This window comes from Andrographis paniculata, unplaced genomic scaffold (genome assembly GCF_009805555.1).
Source record: "Andrographis paniculata isolate CXL003 unplaced genomic scaffold, ASM980555v1 Contig51END, whole genome shotgun sequence".
Classification (NCBI taxonomy): domain Eukaryota; kingdom Viridiplantae; phylum Streptophyta; class Magnoliopsida; order Lamiales; family Acanthaceae; genus Andrographis; species Andrographis paniculata.
In genome coordinates, this window is record NW_026137586.1 from 2,597,502 (window position 1) to 2,621,213 (window position 23,712).

At 31.1% G+C, this 23,712-nt stretch overlaps 1 protein-coding gene across 1 annotated transcript; it reads right to left on the minus strand.

Moving 5' to 3' along the window:
- Positions 1-1,052: 1,052 nt before the first annotated feature.
- Positions 1,053-4,756, minus strand: LOC127253543 (putative late blight resistance protein homolog R1C-3). The gene has a single exon (XM_051278186.1). The coding sequence runs from the start codon at positions 4,702-4,704 to the stop codon at positions 2,044-2,046; it is 2,661 nt and encodes an 886-aa protein (XP_051134143.1). The 5' UTR covers positions 4,705-4,756; the 3' UTR covers positions 1,053-2,043.
- Positions 4,757-23,712: the final 18,956 nt, after the last annotated feature.

Here is a 23,712-nt window from a genome sequence, read left to right on the forward strand (position 1 = left end):
AACCCATGTAGAAGATTGCTCTTCCACCTCTAGATGGACGTTTCTACTTTAGGGAGGTGTCATTGTTAGGCTTCCAAGAAGCAAACATGCATCATAAGTTCGAAAAATAGAATAAATTTGTGGCATTAGCCATGACTGGAAAGAAAGTTGAATGGCTTCATAACTTTATATATGAGATTTCATTATGGCCAAAACCGGTATCATCCGTCTATATTCATTGTGATAATGCTTCAATGATGTCTAAAGCTTATAGTGAAGTCTACAACGGTAAATCTCAACACATAAGTGTAAGACAAAGGCATGATTCGTGTAAAAAGCTAATCATGAATGGGGTGATATCGGTTGAGTTTGATCGGTCGCAATATAATCTAGCTCCATGTTTGACATAAAGGTTAGGAAGAGATTTAGTGCACAAGTCTTCAATTGGGATGGCATTGATGTCTGACTAAATCTCCCTCATATGAGACACACAATCGCGTATAGTATGATGTTAGAAGTTGAATTTTCAATGTTAAAATCTTATATTTTGGAGATTGGAATGCAATTTTCTCAAAATATTTCGGGTATGCACTCAGACCTGTAAGACCATAGGTTGAGATCTTATCTATTAATAATTTATTTGAAAATATAATTTGTAATGGAGAAAGATTAAATGAGCTACACATAGTAGTATGAAGTATTGCCGCTTAAAAAAAGTTAGGACTTGCTTTTGATGTGTTTGTGAATGGATATGGACACATAGTTTGTAAAATATTATGTTAGAACCAAGGGAATTGTAAGTTCATGTGTATGCTCCCTACATATATTCAAATAAGTTGCAAGGTTAAATTATAAAGACACATTGATTCTAGAATATTTGTAATGTGTAATATACTAATGTAAAAATTCAATATTTGAGATATTTTCATTTATGCATGAATATATTTCTAATGATTGTGATTTGTTCTGTGAATAAATGAATGATTATGTTAAAATGAGGGGGGGGGGGGAATGTAATTTATTTTTGTGAACTCAACGATGAGACGCATGGATTCTATGCTCTCGAAGAAACTATTTTCAACATAATTAAGTCATGACAAGTGATGGGATGGTCGAAGAAACTATTTTCAACATAATTGAGTAATGACAAGTGATGAGATGTGACACAAACTTGGAACATATTTGTATAGACAACTTAGTCATGGTGATGACTAAGTCTCACCTACTAATATGGAATTTTAGTGACTGAATTCCATGGAACAAAATAGCATAACTAACTTAGTAATGGTCATGATTTATAAGTGTTAGAAAAGTAGCTTGTGTTTTCTTTATGTACATAATGTAGGTCTCATTTATGGGATTAGATAAATATGTAGAAATTCTAATTCCAGAATATACATAATGTAAGATTGAGAAATCAAAGTTGAATCATAATCATTTTCAAAAGAAGTCTTAAGGTAAAATTATATATACCACTTAGATCTTAGCAAATTAAACAATCACACAAAATTTGTAGCAAAGCACAGTTGTCTTGTTCAACAAGAACACATTTTGACGCGCCATTAATCTAATTAGCTGTAATACTTTTAATTACGGAATATTTTTGTAGTTAAAACGTGTTATTTAGCACAAAAATTAATTTCATAGCCAAAAATAAATTACGTACTACAAAATTATTTTTGTTGCTAAAATTCTTTTGCTAAAAAATTATATATTCATAGCAAAAAAGTTTTTGCTACAAAATTATTTTTCATGGCTAAAACCATTTGCCTAAAAAAATTATACATATTTTGTTGATAAAACTCTTTTATTATGACTTTTAATTTTATAGCAAAATGACTTTAGCTACAAAATTTTATTTTTATATCTATATCTCTTTTCTTAACTTTCATTGTAAAAAAATTATTTTTTGTTATGAAAGTCATGTTTGTAGCCAAAGACTTTTACTAACGCTGTGTAGGCGACAAAATAAGTTTTGTCGCCAAAATATTTTTGCTATGAATTTATACATTTTTCTATGAAATCTTTTTGTAGTTAAATTTCAACTTTTTTGTAGTGTGCGCACTACAAATCCAAATCAACTGCAGTGTTGGGGCGCAGCTCGACGAAACGGCGAGCCAAAGGAGCCAATACTCGAACTTTAAGGCCACCTGCATTCCCAAGCTCATCTTGCTCGTCTAATATTTCCTGAGCTGAAATCACCACAGAATCATGGCAATACTCCATATCAATGGATCGGAGTTTCGGTGCATCTCCAATGCCGAGAGGTATCTCCTTCAACTCGTACAATTGCGCAAGAGAAATGCGCTCGAGTCTTGGAAACTGTTGGCTCTCTGCTGTCCAATGTTTGAGCCTAACTCCATGAATCAACAAGAATCTCAGGCTTCGGAATTTACCATCAACTAAGTTCCACTCGCGTCCTCGGACACCAAACTTCAGCTTGAGCACTTGTAGATGTGGCAATGCGCCTATATTCGTTGTTATTTCTTCCCAAGAAAAGGGTGAGGAATACGCTTCCAACTTTACAAGAGACTCTGGGAACGAAATCTTCTGAAAACAATCACTTCTACTTGGACTATTAGTCGATAAACTGAACCAACAAGAAAATGATTCAAGCTTTTGTAGACGTCCAAGATTACTAAGATAGTAATTCTTGGACCATCCTCCCTTAAGCACATCGCCGTAAGCAATTTTCAGTCTCCTGATGTTAGGGATCCTCTTAACCACAGCTTCGTCGCATTTAAAATTAATAACACAAGATAAAGTTTGTAGATTCGCTAGAACATGACCATTCGAGGGGGGATCCGGGAGGCAAAGGCGAGTGACCTTGACATGTTTGAGCTGAGGCATCTTCCAAATTTCGAATGGCGTCAAGAAATCCTTGTTAATGATCAATGTCTGCAAATTCCAGAGAAGGTATATTGAAGAGGAAAATGAGAACTCTCGGCTCAAATGAGGATTGAAGGCCAGGAAGCGCAAGTTAACCGACCTAAGAACATCCTCAAAGAACCACTCGGATTGTCTTGAATCCAAAGAATTTCGATTAGTCAAATTCAATATTCTCAGCGTTCTTGAAGGAGGACGTGGGAAAACACCAATAATATCACACATTACTGAATGAACACGCGATGCTGGTCTCAAGGCATCGAGAACTAGAAGAAGATGTTCATCTTTCAATGTGCTTCGATGAATGGCAACACGGCGATGGCCATCTATACCTTGTGGAACGCTGAGATTACTTTTCCTTGCAACACAAAGAAACCTCTGCCTTTCTGCTTCTCTTATGCAAAGGTCGCGGACAAGATCATGAACAATACAAACCTTTGGTTTCCCAGTAGATCCTATAACCGTAGCTAAAACTAGATTTCTATCGACAAGATCCATTATATACTCTTCGGCGGCTAGTTCCATACTCTTACCGAAGATTGGTTTTACAAATCCTTCGGCAACCAATAGCTTAACGAGATTAGAAGTCTTGATCTCCTTATCTTCGGCGAAAATTCCCAAATATAGAAAACATGGCTTTAGATGAACCGGCAAATGATCAAAACTCGTACGTAATATTTGTAAACAATGCTCCTCGCGCTCTAAGGCTATACTCAAGTTCAATTTATCGGCAATAAACTCCCAATCTTTTCGGGTTTGTGTAGACTTTACTAAGATTCCTCCCATGACAATGATCGACAAAGGGAGCCCTTTGCAATCCATTGCAATTTTTCTCCCACTTTCCTCCAATTCAGAAGGACAAGTTTCTGATCCCCCAAACACAACATTGCAAAGTAAATTCCAACTCTTTTGATCGTCTAGAAAATCCATCACAACCTTATTGTGAGACAGCTCTGATGCAACATTTGATAACCTAGTTGTTATTATTATTCTACTCCTATTGTTGTTTTCGACAAAATAACGACTTATCTTATTCCATACTTGAATGCTCCACATATCGTCCAACACAATCAAATATCGTCTACCGAATAAGCTTTTGTGTACTTTCTCTCCTACTTCTTCTTCGCTCACTTTGCGCAACATTTCTCCTCTCTCTCCTTTATTTAGATCGACAAGAACTTTCGAAAGAATATCGCGCACATCATAGTCTTGTGAAACTACGACCCACGAACGAACATCAAAATGTTGCACAACAGATTGGTTTTCATAAGCATTACTGGCGAGAGTAGTCTTACCAATACCGCCCATGCCAACAATGGGGATGATGCGGCGATTAGATTGATCGGCCATGAGCTTGTCTAGGACTTCATTGAACACATCATCAAACCCCACCATTGACGTCGACTTTAGGCCTGTCGAAGGAGCTGGTCTTTCGAAACTATCATTGATGATGAGGTGTTGGTACTGCAGCTGCTTCTCTTTGGTCTCCATGGCGATAGATGACATGTGATCTATTACTTGGTGTAGATTTTCATCGAAGTGATCATCGATCTCGATCCCTGATGCCTGATCATGTATGTGGGATTCAATCAGATCTGCAGCAGCATAGGCCACATCTGCTATTCTCCTCTCCAGCCTTTCAGTTAATTCACCAGAAGATTCTTCGATGCGGGAAATGGAATAATAGGACTCAAGAAACTCTCTCAAGCAGGTGATGCTCGTGGAGAGAGATGCAACAAGAATATCGTTTTCATCAAGAGTAATTGGAGGGCTGCAGGGATGATTTTGGATCTGGTCTATCAGAGATGTAACTGATAGCAGAGCTGCATATGCTGCCATGAGTTGACTTTCAAAGTGCTTGCTGTTGTACAAATAAATCTGGAAACGAGAGATGAAGAAATATGTAGAAAATTATAACAGGAAAGGGGATGATGTACAGATTTCTCATCCATGGAAATACAAATAAATAAATTTATATGTGGGGACAGATAGTCAAAAGTGAAAATTTTAATACATCAAAATACGGTAGAGCTTGTTGACTTAGTTGTGTTTCTTTTGAGTGGGTTCGGGAGATATTGGTTTGGGTTTGGATTTTTTTGTTTTTTTAGGTTAGTGGGTTGGGTTTAGTTTGGTTTGGTTTTGGGTTGCGAGTTTGTGGGTCATGTTTGGGTGTGTTCGTTTGCAAGATTTTGCAAAATTTTTACTATTCATTTAATTTTTTCTTCAAAAAATATCAAATCAAATATCTATTTTTCATTTTTTATATTATACTAAAAATTAATTTTACATTCAAAACATCACATCAACCTCTATTTATATCGCATCATACAACTATTCAAATTCAAAATTTTTACTATTCAAATCCCAACTCAAAATCCAAACCCCCAAACAAACACACCCTTTATTGATTTGATAATAGATAAGTAATTATGTTGTGTAAAAGTATAATATAATATATACGTATGTATATATATTTTTTAAATAAAATAAAATTTTATGAAATAGAAAATAGATTGTATTGTATAAATAATTTTTTTTAATAAAAATAATAATTTTATACAAATAGTTTTGTAAAATTGCTTCAAATCTCTTACCTTCTAAAATGCTCAAAATTCCTTCATGGTTTCCTCCAAATCCTTCCGCGATTCTTATTTAATGGTATTTGACATAAATGAGTTCAAATTGCGAATAAATTTTATAATCTCAATTTTTAAACCCCTAAAATTACAAATATATATATTTTTATATTTAGCCTAAGAAAAATAGTAAATATATTAAAAAATAGTTATTTTTTCTCGGTTTTAAGATTTTTTTTATATTTGTAATTTTAGGTATTTATAAATGAAAATTCTAAAATCTATTCGCAGTTTCGGCGCATTTAGGTCAAATACTATTAAATAAGGACCGCCGAGGGGTTACACGCAGAGTTTATGAAACCACGAAGAAATTTGACGCAGTTTTAGAAGTACGGAGATTGGACGTAATTTCGTAAAATCACACATGGATTTTGTGCAATTTAGCTTTTTGGATAATGAAAATATATAAACGTATATGGATTAAACATTTTTGCAAATTTTCACCATGCCCAATCTCAAATCGACTTGGGTCGTCTTCTTCTTTTTCGTCCTCTCATTTCCGGCGATTGAATCGGTCATTTTCCTGGTGGGTACCCCCGCCCTAGCGGCATTCAAATCGGCCGTTAAAAGTTAATCCATATGTGTTTAGCCACATAATTGTCGGAAAGTCAGTCGGTATTACATGCGTCCATGGTCTTCTATGCCCTTTGGCCTCACCTCCAATTGTCCGGTTGACGTCGATTGCTCGCCGGCTGTTGTTCCCTGTGTGTAGTGGGAGTGGTAAAAGGGTGTGTCGCTTACTCCTATCGACAAAAGAAAAAATATAAAGGTTTTCACGTAAAAAAAAATAGTTTTACCACATATTTTCACTATTAGGATTCTGTTTTTTTTTTTTTTTCCAAAATTATCATATCAAACAATTACTTTTATTTTTTTATATTATATTACAAATTTATTTTATATTCAAACCATCACATTAACCTCTATTTATATCACATAAAATAACTATTTAAATTCAATTTTTTACTATTAAAAAATCTAAACCCAAAAACTAAAAACTACAAACAAACACACCCTATATATATATATTTCGTTTTCTTACTCCAACAATTTAATTAAGACAAACAACTATGTTTTAAACGGATGATTTTTAAATTGAATATTTAAATTTATTTTGAAAAGACTTGTTTGAAAGAAAATATTTGCCTGAAGATGTGATCAATTAAATTTTATTGTCTTTTCTCTCTTTGAATTCGGTATTAAACGATAATTGTTATTTCTTGCTAAATTTGATCAATAAATAATTATCTTTGTTCTTTAATAGGACAAAGTCGTATTCATTCAATAAAGTGATATTATTTTTTCTTTTTTTTTTAGAAAAAATTATATCAAATGGATATTGTCGTTTTTCTAATGTTTGTTGCCAAGGATACAACCTAGTCAAATCAATATCTCATTTATATTGCACAAGTTTTGCGAGAGTTAATTCTCTGTCAAAGAATTGAACCAACATTTAATATCTTCGATGTTATACAATTTTTATTTTTAGTCGTGGATTAAAATAATTATTTACTTTGCAATGAGAGATAGATTATTTTTTTTTATTCCTTGTAGAAGTAAACATATTATTACCAAAACAACAACTAAAAAAACATACAATTGGACACATAGCTATTTTGTTACTTTGACCTAAACAAAATTATATTTGTTGAAAAAAACCTTTAAAATAAATAAAGTTTAGAAATATGTTTATTCAATTAACTGAAAATTGAAAAACTATTAAAGATTTACAAATACATACTTTAAGCTAAGCCTAGAAGGTGCAACAACTCTACGATTGCCTGTGACCTATAGGCTTCCGATGGAAGTTGATTGAGATCGAAATTCAGACCGGCCATTTCCAGTTCCTCCTTTCTTCCAGCCATCGCTTCTAATTTTTCATTCTTTAGGCGACAAAACCTGTTGTGTGCGGCTAAAGCAAAGCGGCTGACAAATGTCCTCTCACACCATGGGCAGTCTGTCAGGTCTTCCCGCTGCTGCCGTGGCTGAGGTCTCTGTCGTTCATGCGGCCCGCTACTTGCTCTCGTGGATGCACAAAGGAGTTCCAAGTCATTCTTTCTGGGCTAGATGAAATTGCCCAGTGATGACCCAACCTAAGAGTGGTATCTACCTCAATCCGGGAATTCTCCGGCACAGATTGATGGGGCTAAGTGAGGTCCCCGCCACTTCTAGTGCCACTGCCACCTCATTGTACCACTAATTCCTTCCTCTTGTCTAAAAAGTTGAATAGTGCTTTCTTGATGCCAGACTGTTCTGTTGTTACCTCACCGGCTGGTCGCAATCTCAACTCAAAATCATAAATTAAAAGGTAGAGAAATCATCAGTAAAATTTTGGTTGTTATATGACTTAATATAAATATATATATATATTATAAGAAAAATTTCACAATTAATATATTATAAAATTTTTAACCACCTTTTAAATAATAAATAGGATAAAACATTTTATTTTAATGCTTAACCTACTCACCCAATTCGTTAATAGAATTTATAATTAGAGGATAATACAACAGTTATAATTTTATTAATTGCATTCTTCGTTTCTAAAATATATTGTACTTCATCCGTCTCAAATACTATGTAACATTTTTTTTAGTCTCTCTCAAACACTTTACAATATTTTTAAATTAGAAAAAAATTTAAATATTTTTAATCTCTATTAAACACTTTATTCATCATATAACCCAAATAAAAAATAAATAAATATATACATTTTTGTTTATCATTATATCACATAATTTTCAAAATATCCTATTTAATATTAGTCATCTAAATTATCATGTCCAAATCAAATGTTGTCCGGTGCTTGAGGACCTAGGGAGTAATACTTTTTATTACCAAAAAAGATGATATAAAATATTAGTATAAGAATACTAATCCCATAGACATAGAATAGTTTTATTGTAAGTATTATATATATATATACATATACTAGTATAGAATCCGTATTATGTTCACCAAACATAAAATTATCAATACTATTATGGATTAATATAAAAAAATAATACATTACATACAATATTGTATTGTATTGCAGATCAAAATTTTAGAGTATTTCTTTTTGAATTAAATCAATAAATTAATTTATTAACATATTTCTCATTAAGTTAAAATTAATCAACCAATATTGTTTATTTTGCTGCTCTTCTTCTATAACTCTCACTACAAAAGAATAGTATATTTGTAACGGAATTCCGTCACTAAAGATCACATAGCTAACGTAATTCCATCATTAATTTCGTCTCTAATATCATTAGTAACGGAAAAAGTGAATTTAAAGACGAAAAAATCTCGTTACAAAAATGATATTTTCTTGTAGTGTCTCTCGGTCATGTCATTCTATTTTCTTTTCAATTTTTCGTCATTTATTTTGTTTGTCCTAGATATTTTTTATTTTTATAATTTATACAAATTTTTGACAGATTTGTAAAGTTATTTCTGATTAATTTTTTAAAATATTTACTATTATTATTCAAAATATGTTGAACCGAATAATTTACCATTCAACTTTGGATTTAGATTGCTTTTACTATTTCAATGATAATGCATGTAATATGCGATGGAGCTTTTTTTTTTTTTTTTTTTTTTTACATTTTTGGATGCAATTTCAACAACTTTGCCTACTTAGCAAGAGCTACATACTTTCTTGTACCATGCAGATCATATTTGGACCATAAATAGTATTTCAAATATTCATACTTCATTTTTTACTTAATTTCACACTAGATCTTTTGTGAAGATTTAATTTATCCATGTTTAATTTTTTAATAATAGGTTTTGGCTACTTTTTTTCAATAGTCTTCTCAATTGTAGACACACTCGTTATTCTATTTATTATTTTTAAATAACCAGTTAACTAAAAAATAATATATATGTAATATGATTTATTGTTGGATTTGATCAATAAATTATTATTGTTGTTTCTCTTTTTGAATTTGGTATTAAACGATAAATGTAGTTTCTTACCATATTTCATCAATAAATAATTATCTTTGTTTTTTAATCGGACAACGTCTAATTGAGTCAATAAAGTGCTATTATCTTTATTTTTTCTTTGAAAATTATAGCTTTTTAATGTTTGCTGCCTAGGACAAAACATAGTAAAGTTATTATATTGCACAAGTTTTGTCAGAGTTAATTCTATATAGAGTCGAATCTAGTTTTTTCAATTGAAAATTATACTTTTTTATTTTTTTTTTTATAATAAAAGAACCAAACCAATATTTAGTATCTTCAATGTTATACAATTTTTATATTTAATGGTAGATTAAAATAATCATTTACTTGACAATGAGAGCTAGATGAAATTTTTTTGTTACTTGGTCGACCTCTCTCGCTTTCTCTCTCTCTATGGGTGAAATCTGCCATGCAGCGATGGATTAAGTATATATATATATATATATAGTATAGTAAATCAAAGATCATAACTCATATATGCATATGGAATCAATGAGCAATTTCTTGAGGTCTCTCTTGAAGATCCTTTAAAAATTTGTCTTCTACGAAAAAATGAGACCCACTGAGCCAAATGAATTACTTCTGCTTACAAACCAAATCTAAATTATTTGATATTGGCCCGGAAAACATTAATCCGCTGTTTATTACAAAAGTAAAAGGAAAAAAATGTTGTTTGAAGTGTGCGGCATTGGCTAGGTTCTTAATTCTGTATTACAAAAGAAAAAAAAATAAAAAAAATACTAGGTGATAATAATAATTTATTTCACAATGAGATCGTTAGATGAAAATATATTTTTACTTAAATAATATTGAAATAAATGAAAAATAGGTTTTTCTTTGCAATATGTGTTTCGTCTCCAAAATGCACTGCACATTTAAATTATAAAGTAAATATATTATTAAAACAAATAAATACATAAAATAAATGTCTAGAAAGTTCAGTAGAGCTTTCCTGGTGCAATCTTCCCTCTGAAAATTTTCCAATTTTCTTAGTTTTTGTGTGGAGAAGAGACGAGTTGTTCTGTAGTACCCTTGTCCGCAGGTCGCAGCCTCAACTCAAGATCAATTGCATCCATCAACTATTAATCAATCTGCAATGAAAAAATAGATAAAAAAAAAAAAAAAATCAATTTGAAATGAAACACCAGAAAATTGATCTAAAACGAAAGCAAAGCTTAGAGACTGATTCCATTTCATAATAAAATCCCTTGATGCATAAACACGACAATGTTAGTGCGAAACTGCAAGACTTTGGTCGACCTCTTCGCTTCCTCTATCTCTCTTTGGGTGAAGGTCTGACAGGCAGCGATTGATGAAGATGTATATATATATATATATATATAAGCTGACTATCGTTTGGCTTCTATCGGCCGAGGGAGTAGACTCTTGAAAGCACCATCCCTCCCATGCGGCGGATTCAAAATAAAATATTTCACTGGTGTCACAATATATAACCTTAAAATGATGATAATAATAATAATAATAATGTAAGATTATTTTTGTATATTTATATTTTTAAATAGAAATTAATTATTTTATTTGGATTGAGTTTAAATTATTTGGATATTGATTATATTTTAAATATTAAAATTTAAACAGTTTCATTTAAATTTTTGGAATAAAGATCAATTTTAAATTTTAAATGATGGCACTACAAATTTTTAGTGGTTTCATAATTATTAAATTATAAATATATTTTTCGGTGATATAAAAATCATTGATAGTACGTGCCACCACCAGATATAATGTAGATCCGCCCTTGACCCCTCCTTTATTCCCTCACACACGAGTATTCACCACTTTAAGTGTGTGAAAATTAGGGCACAAAATCTTCTATTCTCAAATTTTTCTATTCCTTTAGTCCAACAAATAAAATTACCACATATGGAAGAAAGCAAAAGGAAAGAGAGAAAAAGTTATAAAGTGAACAAAACAGTCTTTGCAATAATTCTTTGAAATAAATTGATGTATATATATATATATATATATATATGCTAAAAATTGAAAATTTACCATTATAGTATGTCATATATAAGCAAAAAAGTACGTAAATAATTTAAATCTGTGTGAAATGTAATCGTTGTGCACTTGAACAAATAATGAAAATTAAAAAGCTACGTACCATAAAACCCTAAACCATATACTTGAGTGAGTAGAATATTTGCAAGTGTATATTATGGCATTATTATTGATGGTGTCACTGAATTTTATATAGGTGGATAGATAGTAACAAATGTTGTTCGTACCAAGGAACCTTATAACTACTTTGTACGTGATAAATAAACTTAGAATTGGCATGCCTGAAGTTGAACTATGGTTATGTCTTATGAGATCGATATAATTTTCTATTGACTACAATGATCGCGAAAGTCTACATTAAAATTCATAGTAAGGAAAACAGTTGCAAATCTGAAATAAAAATCTATGGTATCATACACGAAATATGTTGAACCGAATAATTTTGTATTGACCATTGGATCTGGATTGTTTTTATAATTATAGTGACAAGATATGAATGACTGTTAGATTGGTTTGAATTATTTTACTTCAATTTTAGTTCAATTAGTATTTTGATATGTTATTTTATAAAAGACGTATGAGCTGAATAAGAAAAAAAAAAAAAGCTTAAAATCAAAATCAAACAAATATGCATGAGAGATTTTGTACTTTATAGTTCAATTTCAACTACTTTACCTACTTTGCTAGGGCTAAGTACTTACTAGAAATCATGGGGATCATATTTGGTTAGTAGCTTAAATAGTATTTCAAAATAATGATACTTCTACTCTATTCCATTTTCTGAATTTGATTTTAAGCAACAATTTTTACTTTTATGTTAGACAATAAATTATCATCACCATTTGTTGAATACGACAATGTCTAATTGAATAAATATCTCCCGTTATTTTGCACAAGTCATGCTAAAGCTACTTCTATATTGACTCAAATTATTATTTTGTAAGTGAGATTTATTATATTATAATCATCCAAAAAAAATTGCTTGTTATTTTCAAATGTATATAAAATTTCATTAGTATATTAAATAATTGTGTTCCTAAATTCAAGATCTAGATTAAATTTTTTAAAAACTTAATACTACTGAATTAAATGTACAATATTTTTTTTCATATAACTTCAATTTTCAAGGAAGTTAAAAGTAATCATTTACATTATTCATCTATAATTCGAAATATAGATTAAGAATCTTATTTGGAAAATATTGAATTAACTATATAAATATTAGTATATTTCTAAGGATTGTTGCTTTATGTTCTTGCTAAGAAGGGATCACAAGCTCTATCTAAAAATCAATGGGTGATAAAAGGAGTTTTCCATAGAGATAATATCTATCCGAAACAAAATTCTAACCAAGATAAATATTATACCCAATACCGTGACTCATAACTTCAATACCATGTCATGAACCGAATGAGGATCCATAAAAACTAGTTGATTTTTTTTTTTAAAATGAAACCCCGAATCTCTTCTCAACCACTCTTTTTATCCTGCATACACCAAAGGCAAAACATATTTTCGAACTTGATAGGAAACTATTTAGTGTGTGAAAACAATGTATTCTATTGCATCAACCCAACCGAAGAACCATCATATTGAAAGTATTTAAATATGTGAGAAGACAACAAAATCATTTTAAAGAAAGCCCTTTAAAGAAACCCTTAATGACACAACAACTAGTATTCCTCGCCACACATATAGGCTTCAGGCGGTAGCTGATTGAGGTCGAAATTCCGACCAGCAGTTTCGGTCACCTCTTGGTTAGCCTTTCGGAGGCAAAATCTGCTGTGCGTTGCCACAGCCAAGAGGCTGACAAACCTCCTCCTGCACCACGGGCACTCTGTCGAATCAACCATAGGCTCCTCGCGCTGATACGGCTGCTGTGGCTGGGGAATCTGTTGTCCTGGCTGCACAAGGAAATATTTCCAAGGGTTTCTCTCATTGGCAGATGAAGATGCCGAGTGGCCACCCAACCTAAGTGTGAGATCTACATCAGTCCTCAAATTCTGATCTGGCGCAGATCTGCCGAGTTCACTGATTTGCCTGCTGCTTCCACATCGCTGCACCGCTGCCTTCCCCTTGTCTAGAAAGTTCAGTGGAGCTTTCCCGGCGCAATCTTCCCTTTGTATATTTTTGTGAGGAGAATATACGGGCTGTTCTGTGCCCTTTTCTCCGGTTCCCAACCTCAACTCAAGATCAATTTCATCCATCAACTATTAATCAATCTGCAATGAAGAAATAGATAAAAAAAAAATCAGTATTGCATCCATCAACGATTAATCAATCTGAAATGAGAAAATAGATAAAAAAATCAATCTGAAATGAAACACCGGAAAATTGATCTAAAACGAAAGCAAAGCGTAGAGACTGATTTCATTTCATAATAAAAACCCTAGATTGCATAAAAAAGATAATCTGAGTGCGTAAGGTCTGTGCGTCACCTGAAGTGAAGCAGCGAAACTGCCAGACAGTCGTTCTGGTCGACCTCTTCGCTTCCTCTATCTCTCTTTCGGTGAAGGTCTGACAGGCAGCGATTGATGAAGATGTATATATATATATATATATAGAAGCTGACCATCGTTTGGCTTCTATCGGCCGAGTGAGTAGACTCTTGAAAGGACCATCTCTCCTTTATTCCCTCAAACGCGAGTATTCACCACTTTAAGCTTGTGAAAATTAGGGTACAAAATCTTCTATTCTCAAATTTTTCTATTCTTTTTATTCCAACAAATAAAATTACTACAAATGAAAAAGAGACAAAAAGAAAGAGAGAGAATATGAGTAGGATTGAGAATTTAAGTATTTTGTAATTATATTCCTATTACAAATCAAATTTACTTTTTTTCAAAAATAGAAAAATAAATATTATATCTAAAATATTATTATACATTATTTAAAAATATAATTTCCTTTTCGAATATCACACTCAAATATTATTTAAATATAATTTCGTATATAAAATACTATTTAAATTTAATTATTTATATAATTAGAAAACACAATTATTTCTTTTATTCCCTTATTTCTTCAAATCTCACATTCAACAATTCTTTTACTATAAAAATATCAAAATATCAAAATAACAAAACACCAAAAATACAAAAAAAAACAATAATCATCCTCATCATCTCACTAAACAAATAGTTAATATGAATTTTATTGAAATTTTAAAAGTTAAATAATATTCCGTACTAAAAAGTTTTAACATACGAGACTACTAAAATTTTAAATCAAACTTTGAATTCAATGGCTTTGTATAAAATAGATTTAAACATACATCGATAAGAATACAATTATGTTCGAGCAAGTAGAGTTCTTTCAAATCACTATTATGCAACTATGATCGATTTGGTCGTTGGATTTTCTTTTTTATGTGCGTGTGCTCTTGTGTATACTTGAGTGTTTATGTATGTCCGTCTTTGTTCGTAAGTGTGTATGAGGCAAAGAGATCGGAACTAAGGCTAAAGATTTAGATATGTCATGCTTGTAGTTGAGTTTTGTTTGGACTAGTTATATTTCATTTTCCACTAATTTCGATTATCTCAGGTCTACTTACGAAATCATAGACACGAGAACGACTGCACATTTTAAAATAAGAATACTTTAAAGTCACATAAAATATGTTGAAAGGAACAATTTAGCATCCAACTTTGGATCTAGATTGCTTTTAATTATAATGATAATTGATGCAATATGGAAAGGTATGAAACGGAGATTTTGATTTTTCGATGTAATATCAACAGCTTTGCCTACTTCGAAATAATAACTACGTGTTTTCTTGCGTCATGAATACCATATTTGGTTTATAATTTAAATAATACTTCAAATATAGATACTTCATATAGGTTCTCGCTACTTCCTTTCAATATTCTTCTTAATCAAGTGAACATCGTGGTTAGTTCTATTTATTTTTAAACAACAGTTTAATTCAAAGATAAAATGTATGTAATATGATTTGTTATTGGATTGAATCAATTAAATGTTATTGTCGTTTCTTTCTTTGAATTCGGTATTAAACAATAATTGTCGTTTCTTGCTAAATTTGATCAATAAATAATTACGTTCGTTTTTAAATGGGACAAAGTCTTATTGAGTAATAAAGTTCTAATATCTTTTTTTTTTCTTTCTTTTTTTTTAATTATATTAAATTGACATTGTCGTTCTTTTAGTGTTTGTTGCCAAGGGTAAAATCTAGTCAAATCAATATCTCTTTTATATTGCACAAGTTTTGCGAGAGGTAATTCTATATTGAGTCGAACGCTAATTTTCTCAATTTAAAATTATTTTTTATATAATATAATAATTGAACTAACACTTAGTATCTTCAATGTTATACAATTTTTATTTTTTGTTTTGGATTAAAATAATAATTTACTTCGCAATGAGAGGTAGATGAAATATTTTTATTACTTGAATTATATTGAAAGAAATGAAAACGCGCTTTAAAATGCACTGCACTTTTAAATAATAACATTTAGAATATATTTATTCAATCAACTAATAATTGACAAATTATTAAAGATAAAGACATACTTTAAGTTAAGCCTAGAAGGTCCAACAACTCTACAGTTGCTTGTGACCCATAGGCTTCCGGCAGAAGCTGATTAAGGTTGAAATTTTGACCAGTAGTTTGCGGTTCCTCCCTTCTTCCATTCATCACCTCTATCTGTTCATTCTTTAGGCGACAAAACTTGCTGTGTGCGGCCACATCAAAGCGGTTGACAAATGTCCTCCTACACCATAGGTAATCTGTCAGCTCTTCCCTCTGCTACCATAGCTAGGCTCTCTGTCGTTCATGGGGGCTCAATACTTGGTCTCGTGGATGCACAAGGAAGGAGTTCCAAGTCACTCTCTTTGGGCTAGATGAAGCTGCCCAGTGACGACCTAGCCTAAAAGTGGTATCTACCTCAATCTGGGAATTCTCTGGCGCAGATCGATGGGGCTCAGTGACTTCTCTGCCACTCCTAGTTTCACTGCCATCTTCCCCATCACAATTCTCCAATTTTCTTTTATTATTGAGTGGAGAAGTGACATGTTGCTATGTTGTACACTCACTGGCGGGTTGCAACCTCAACTCAAGATCAATGTGATCCATGTATTGAATGTTATAATATTCTTTTTAATTGATTTTCTCACTTCTAGCTAGATTATTCTTCATCGTTCCATGTGACTCCCATGATTTTCTTTTCTTTTCTCTTAGTTGTGGCACACTCAATGTGAACGTGTCCATATCCATTGCACTTGTAGCATCTTGTACTGTAACTTTCCATGTCCCATATAGAAAGTGTGATAAAAAGGTAGGGGCATTGTCTTCTATAAATTGACTCATTTTGGTCCTATTTTAAAACAGGACAACAAGCCTTTTTTCTTTAGTAACTAGAGATAGTGAAATTGAGATTTGGTGAGTTATTGTGAGGAGGTTTTAAAATTTTATCCGTGCCAAAATTGTAATAAATATTTTAGTGGATTATCTCATTTTTGGATCGTGGATGTAGTTCTATTGTGAGACCGAACTACATTATATTCTCATATCTTGCTATTTAATTTTTCTCTATCTTCCTTTGTGTGTTCCCAACAAGTGGTATAAGAGCGAGGTCATTTTTAGCGAGGTCTTGGCAAAGGGAGGAGAGAAGGAGCAAGAGGTGTTTCGAGAGTAGTTGATGGCACGCCAACAGTCAGCGCCAGCAGTCAAGTTGCAGTTCTGCAGCGGGTTCCGGAAACACATCAGATTTCTGCTAGAAAGGTCGGTTCTGCCTGATTTGAGTTCGTAGCTTTATTTTTTAGCCTCAGTTTATTTGGTTGTTGGAAGTGCTTGTTTATTGGAGAGTTATTAAGCACTATGTCCACTACTTTGAAATATGAGGTTCTGCTCTTTGATGGAAATAGTGATTTTACTATATGGCAAAGCACAATTCAAGACTATTTGGTGCAACAAGGTTTTGATGTTGCCTTGGAAGATGTAAAGCCAAAAGGTATGAAAGAAGGTGATTGGAGTATGATCCGAAAAAAGGCTGTTAGCACGATTCGATTGGCACACACCCCGCAGATAAAGGTTACCGTGTTGACGGAAACATTGCCGAAGAGGTTGTGTGATACTTTGGAGAGTAAATTTGCCACGAAGACGTTGACTAATCGCCTGATTGTGAAGATGGATCTATACTCTTTGAAGATGGAGGAATGAGGTAATATAATTGACCATACTAACAAGTTTAATGAGCTAGTATGTCGACTGTTGAATGTAGGAGAGGAAATTAAAAAGAAAGAGCAAGCGTTGCTCTTGTTAGATTCATTGTCCAAATCCTACAAACCATTGGTGCAATCAATATTAGTTGCAAAAATTACATTGAAATTGAATGAGACTATAACGGTTTTGAAAGAGAATGACAAGATAACGGGAAATGAAGGCGCTTCAAAGGAAAGTCAACTACTAGCTGTGGAGAGTTCTGAAAGAGGGAGAAAAATGAAGAGTGACCGTGGTGGAAGATCGAAATCTCGGCCGAGAGATTACAACTCTATTGAGTGTCATTATTGTGGAGAGTTTGGTCACATTCAAAATCACTGTCGACTTTTTAAAGAAGACTTGAGAAGTCTGAAAATTTTTAAGGGTAAGTCGAAAATTGAGAACTCCGCGAATGTGGTCATTTATGAAAGTGATTTACTCTTTTTAAATACAAATCCTGTTGAGAATTCTAATTGAGTGATATATTATGCTGCCGATGTCCATATATTTAAAGATCAAGCTTTATTTGATACTTTGCATACAAATGAAGATTTTGGCTATATCAATGTGGGGAATAAGATGAAGCAGCGATTGAAGGCAATGAAATAGTTCGCTTGAAGCTCCACAATGGTAATGTCAAAAGTCAAAACAATTTTTAATGTGAGGTATGTGTCTACTGTTAGAGCTAATGTTATTTCATTGGGCGAGTTGGCTTCACAAGGGCATAGATATGTTAGCACTAAAAATCTATGCAAAGTGTACAAGGGTGATAACTTAATTATGCAAGGGAAGAAGAAACAAAACATATTTATTATCTAGATGGATGCGCCTTGCGAGCAAATGTGGAGAGCAAGAATGATATGAAGAATCAAAAAATCGAGAAAAAAGTTTCTTTTTTTCTCTGACATGGTTGAAATATGTGAGACTATGGGAAGACGGAGGATTTGTTGTGTAACTTCTCATGTCCCACATCGGAAGTGTGATAAAAAGGTAGGGACATTGGCTCTTATAAATTGACTCATTTGGGTCCTATTTTAAAATAGGACAAAAAGTCTTTTTTCTTTAGTAACTAGAGAGAGTGAAATTGAGATTTGGTGAGTTGTTGTGAGGAGGGTTTTACAATTTTATCCGTGCAAAAAATTGTAATAAATGTTTTAGTGGATTATCCCGTTTTGGGATTGTGGATCTTCCCTTGTGTGTTCCCAACACATCTAACATCATTTGATACAACTTTTCTCTTTACCACCCTCATTGTTCTATAGGCATCTCCCTTTTGGAAAACTGGCTTAGCAGGAGCACCAGCTTTTTGTGTGTTCTAGGCAGGATGCTTGTTATTTGATTAAACTAAGTTCTAACTACCAGTTTGAAATCCTTGTTGCTTCAATTACTTAGCCTTTATATCTTGAATATTTCAAACCATACATTTTTTAATAAGGGCAAGATCTTTATCACAATCTTTAGCAATAGCAATTTTTTGTGTAAAGGCCACTTGATGTTTCGATTTTGATGCCAAAAAGTTCATCTCATAGGTTTTCAAGATTCCAATAAATTCATTCAAAGGCATAGTGTTCATCTTGTCCAAATATTCCAATGTTGTGATTTTTCGTGTAGATTTCTCATACACATACAATCCTCATTAATTTCACATGCAACTTCATTTCATTGTACTTAAAACCCAACAGATGTACCTGACCACAATTTTTGAATCGATTTGTATATTCAAAAGTAGTTTTATCGTACCTCTCTAATAATCAATTCAATTCACTTTAAACTATTTGAAGTTTAGATGTCTTTATTTTCTCATCACCTTCAAAAGTATCGAGTAATGCGTCGCACGCTTCCTAGAAACAATCTGAAACAAAGAAATATTGACTCTGCTGATAATTGTATTGATGGATTTATAATTGGCACTGCAACCAAAAAAAAAAATGTTGATGATTAAATCTTTGATTAAATGTAATTGTTGTTCACTTGAACAAACTTTGTAAATTAAAATGTTACGATAAGACTAAGAAGGAAAATAATACAAACAGATAGAAAAATCCTCAGTGAATTTTTTGTTTTTATATGGCTTAATATATATTTTAAGAAAAGTTGCAGAATCAATATATATATAATTTTTAACCACCTTTGAAATATTGAAAATGATAAAACAAAATTTTTTAATGCTTAACCGACTCACCTAATTAGTTAATAGGATTCATAATTAGAGGATAATACAACCGTTAAAATTTATTAATTGTCTTTCTCTATTCATAAAATATATTATATTCCTTCTGTTTCAAACATCATTTATCATTTTTTTTTTGTCTCAAACACTTTACAATATTTTCAAATAAGAAAAAATTAAATATTTTTAATCTCTGCTAAACACTTTATCCCATCATATCACTCAAATAAAAAATAAACAAATATACAAGTCCGTCTCTCATTACATCACATAATTCTAAAATTATCTTACTTATTACTACTAATCTAAATTATCGTGTCCAAGCCAACTCTTGCGCGGTGTTTTGGGAACGGAAGGAGTAATATTTTTTATTACTAAAAAATAATATAAGATATTAATATTAGAATGCTAAACCCATAAACATAGAATTGTATTATTGTAAGTATTAATTATATACATATACTAGTAAAGAATCCGTGTTATTATTCACCCAACATAAAATTGTCGATACTATTATGGATTAATATAAAGAAATAATACATTATATAAAATATTGTATAATATTTTGGATCAAATTTTTAGAATATTTCCTTTTGAATTAAATCAATAAATTAATTTAATAAAATATTTTACATTAAGTTAAAAACCAATCAACCAATATTATTGTTTATGTTTCTGGTATTTTTCTCTGACTCTCTCGTCCTTGTCATTATCTTTTGGTTTTGATTTTTCGTAGTTTGTTTTGTTTGTCCTACATATTTTACTATTTTTATAATTTCTTATACAAATTTTTCACAGATTTGTAAAATTATTTTTGATTAATTTTTTTTTAAAAATATTTACTATTATTATTCAAAATATGTGAAATCAAATAATTTACCATTTACCATTCCATTTTCGATTCAGATTGCTTTTACTATTTCAAATGATAATGCATGCAATACACAACGGAGTTTTTTCATTTTTGGATGCAATTTCAACAACTTAGCCTACTTAGCAAGATCTACATACTTCCTAGCATCATGAAGATCATATTTGGATGGTAACTTAAAAGAGTACCTCGTATATTGATACTTCATTTTTACTTAATTTCACACTAAGTCTTGTGTGAAGATTTAATTTATCCATGTTGCATTTTTTAATAATAGGTTTTGGCTACTTTCTTTCAATAGCCTTCTCAATTGTAGACAAACTCGATTATTCTATTTATTATTTTTAAATAACAGTTTAAATCAAAGATAATATGTATGTAATATGATTTTTTGTTTGATTCGATCAATAAATTAGTATTGTCGTTTCTATCTTTGAATTTGGTATTAAACGATAATTGTCGTTTCTTACGAAATTTCATCACTAAGTAATTATCTTCGTTTTTAATCGGACAAGGTCCAATTGAGTCAATAAAGTTCTATTATCTTTATTTTTTCTTTGAAAATTATATTAAATAAATTGTCATTTTTTTAATGTTTGTTGCCTAGGACAAAACCTAGTCAAGTTATTATATTGCACAAGTTTTGTCAGAGTTAATTTTATATAGAGTCGATTTCTAGTTTTCTCAATTGAAAATTATACTTTATATATATATATAATAAAAGAACTGAACCAATATTTAGTATCTTCAATGTTATATAATTTTTATCTTTAATCGTGAATTAAAATAATCATTTACTTGGCAATGAGAGCTAGATGAAATTTTGTTGTTACTTGATCAACCTCTCTAGCTTTCTCTCTCTCTATGGGTGAAGTCTGCCATGCAGCGATGGATTAAGATATATATATATATAGTATAGTAAATCAAATATCATAACTCATATATGCTTATGGATTCAATGAGCAATTTCTTGAGGTCTCTCTTGAAGATCCTTTAAAAATTTGTCTTATACGAGAAAATGAGACCCACCGAGCCAAACGAACTACTTCTGTTTACAAACCAAATTTGAATTATTTGATATTGCCCTTGAAAATTAGAAATTAATCCACTGCTTATTATAAAAGTAAAAGGAAAAAAATTTTGTTTGAAGTGTGCGGCATTGGCTAGGTTCTTAATCCTGTATTATAAAAGAGGAAAAAAAAAACACTAGGCGATAATATAGATGATGCAATTTTATTAATTGCAGTCTCCGTTTGTAAGATATAATAATCATAATAAAACATCAATTAAAAAAATACTTGATATTTATTTTATTGAAAATTTAGTAGTTAAACTAGACCACATTGGGTACTAAAATTTTGTAAACATAAGACACTACTGAATCTAAAATTGAATATTATTTTATTAAATGGCTATACATAAAATATTTTTATGCACACAGTAATAAGAAATGTCTGAACATGCTCTTCAATCTTTTGTGTTTATGCATGTGTGTGCGCGCGCACAAGAGATAGATAAAAATAATTAAGTAAAAGGATTTAGATTGTGGTGGTTGTAGAAATATTATTTTAACTAGTTAGATATCATTTTTCATTAATTTTGGTCTACATTAGAAATCATAGTAAGGAAAAAGATTACAAATTTAAGATAAAAATATAGAGTCACACTTAAAATATATTGAACTGAATAGTTTAGCATTTATCATTGAATGTAGATTGCTTTTACTATTTGTGATACCATGGAGTTGCGTTGGAGTTAGGCCAACTCTCGTGTATGGATGAGCCGGGCTAGACTATTCGAAATTAAATATAGATTAAATAGATTGATTAGATTGCTCAATCTAATAACGTGCATATTTTTTTTTCGAGAGTTCTAATGAAAAAACTTTAGAGTTAAACATGTTTGTTCTACACTAATTTCAGGATGTGTAACCCCTTGGAATATCCTAGACGACAAAGTGCACTAGATCTAAAATCGAAAAACATTGAAAACAAGGGAGATTTTTACTTTTAGATGCAATTTCAACTACTTTGCCTACTTAGCTATGGCTAAGTGCTTCCTTGCATTCATGAAAATCATATTTGAATTGTAGCTTAAATAGTATTTTAAATAATGATACTTCAATTCTATTATGTTCTTTGAATATGATATTAAAGAACAATTGTTATTTCTTGCCATTCTTTCAATAAAGGAAAATTATGATAAGCATTTGTTAAATAGGACAATGTCTAATAGAATAAATATCTCTTGTAATTTTGCACAGGTCATGCTCAAGCTACTTCTATATTTAGTCCAACTATAGGTTTGACAAGTGAAAATTATTACCACTCACCCAAAGAAAATTTCTCATTATTTTCAACTTTATATAAAATTTCTATAGTATTTTAAATAATTTGTTTCTAAATTCAACAGCTAGTGTAAACTTTTTTATAATGTTAATTTTCATGGTACCTTTTAAGTAATAATTTATATTATTCATCTTAATTGTTTTCTCTATGAGTCGAACTCTAATTGTCTTAATTAAAAGTTATTTTTGTATAATAAAAGAATTGAAAAAATATTTAGTATCTTCAATGTTATGTAATTATTTTTAGTCGTGGATTAAAATAATCATTTATTTTGCAATGAAGATGAAAAGTTTTTGTTACATGAATAATATTTTGATAAATGAAAAACCCCTTTAACTTTGCATTATATGTTTTGTCTCCAAAATGCACTGCACATTTAAATTATAAAAAAAGTAAACATATTATTTAAACAAAATAAATACATAAAATAAATGTCTAGAAAACGATCAATTGTATATTATATATTTTTGTATGGAGAAGAGACGGGTTGTTCTGTACCCTTGTCCGCAAGTCGCAGCCTCGACTCAAGATCAATTTTATCCATCAACGATTAATCAATCAGCAATGAAAAAGTAGATTGAAAATCAATCTGAAATGAAACAGCAGATCTAAAATGAAACCAAAGAGTA

Coding starts and splice junctions, on each gene's coding strand:
- LOC127253543 (XM_051278186.1), bottom strand. CDS start 4,704: ATGGCAGCATATGCAGCTCTGCTATCAGTTACATCTCTGATAGACCAG.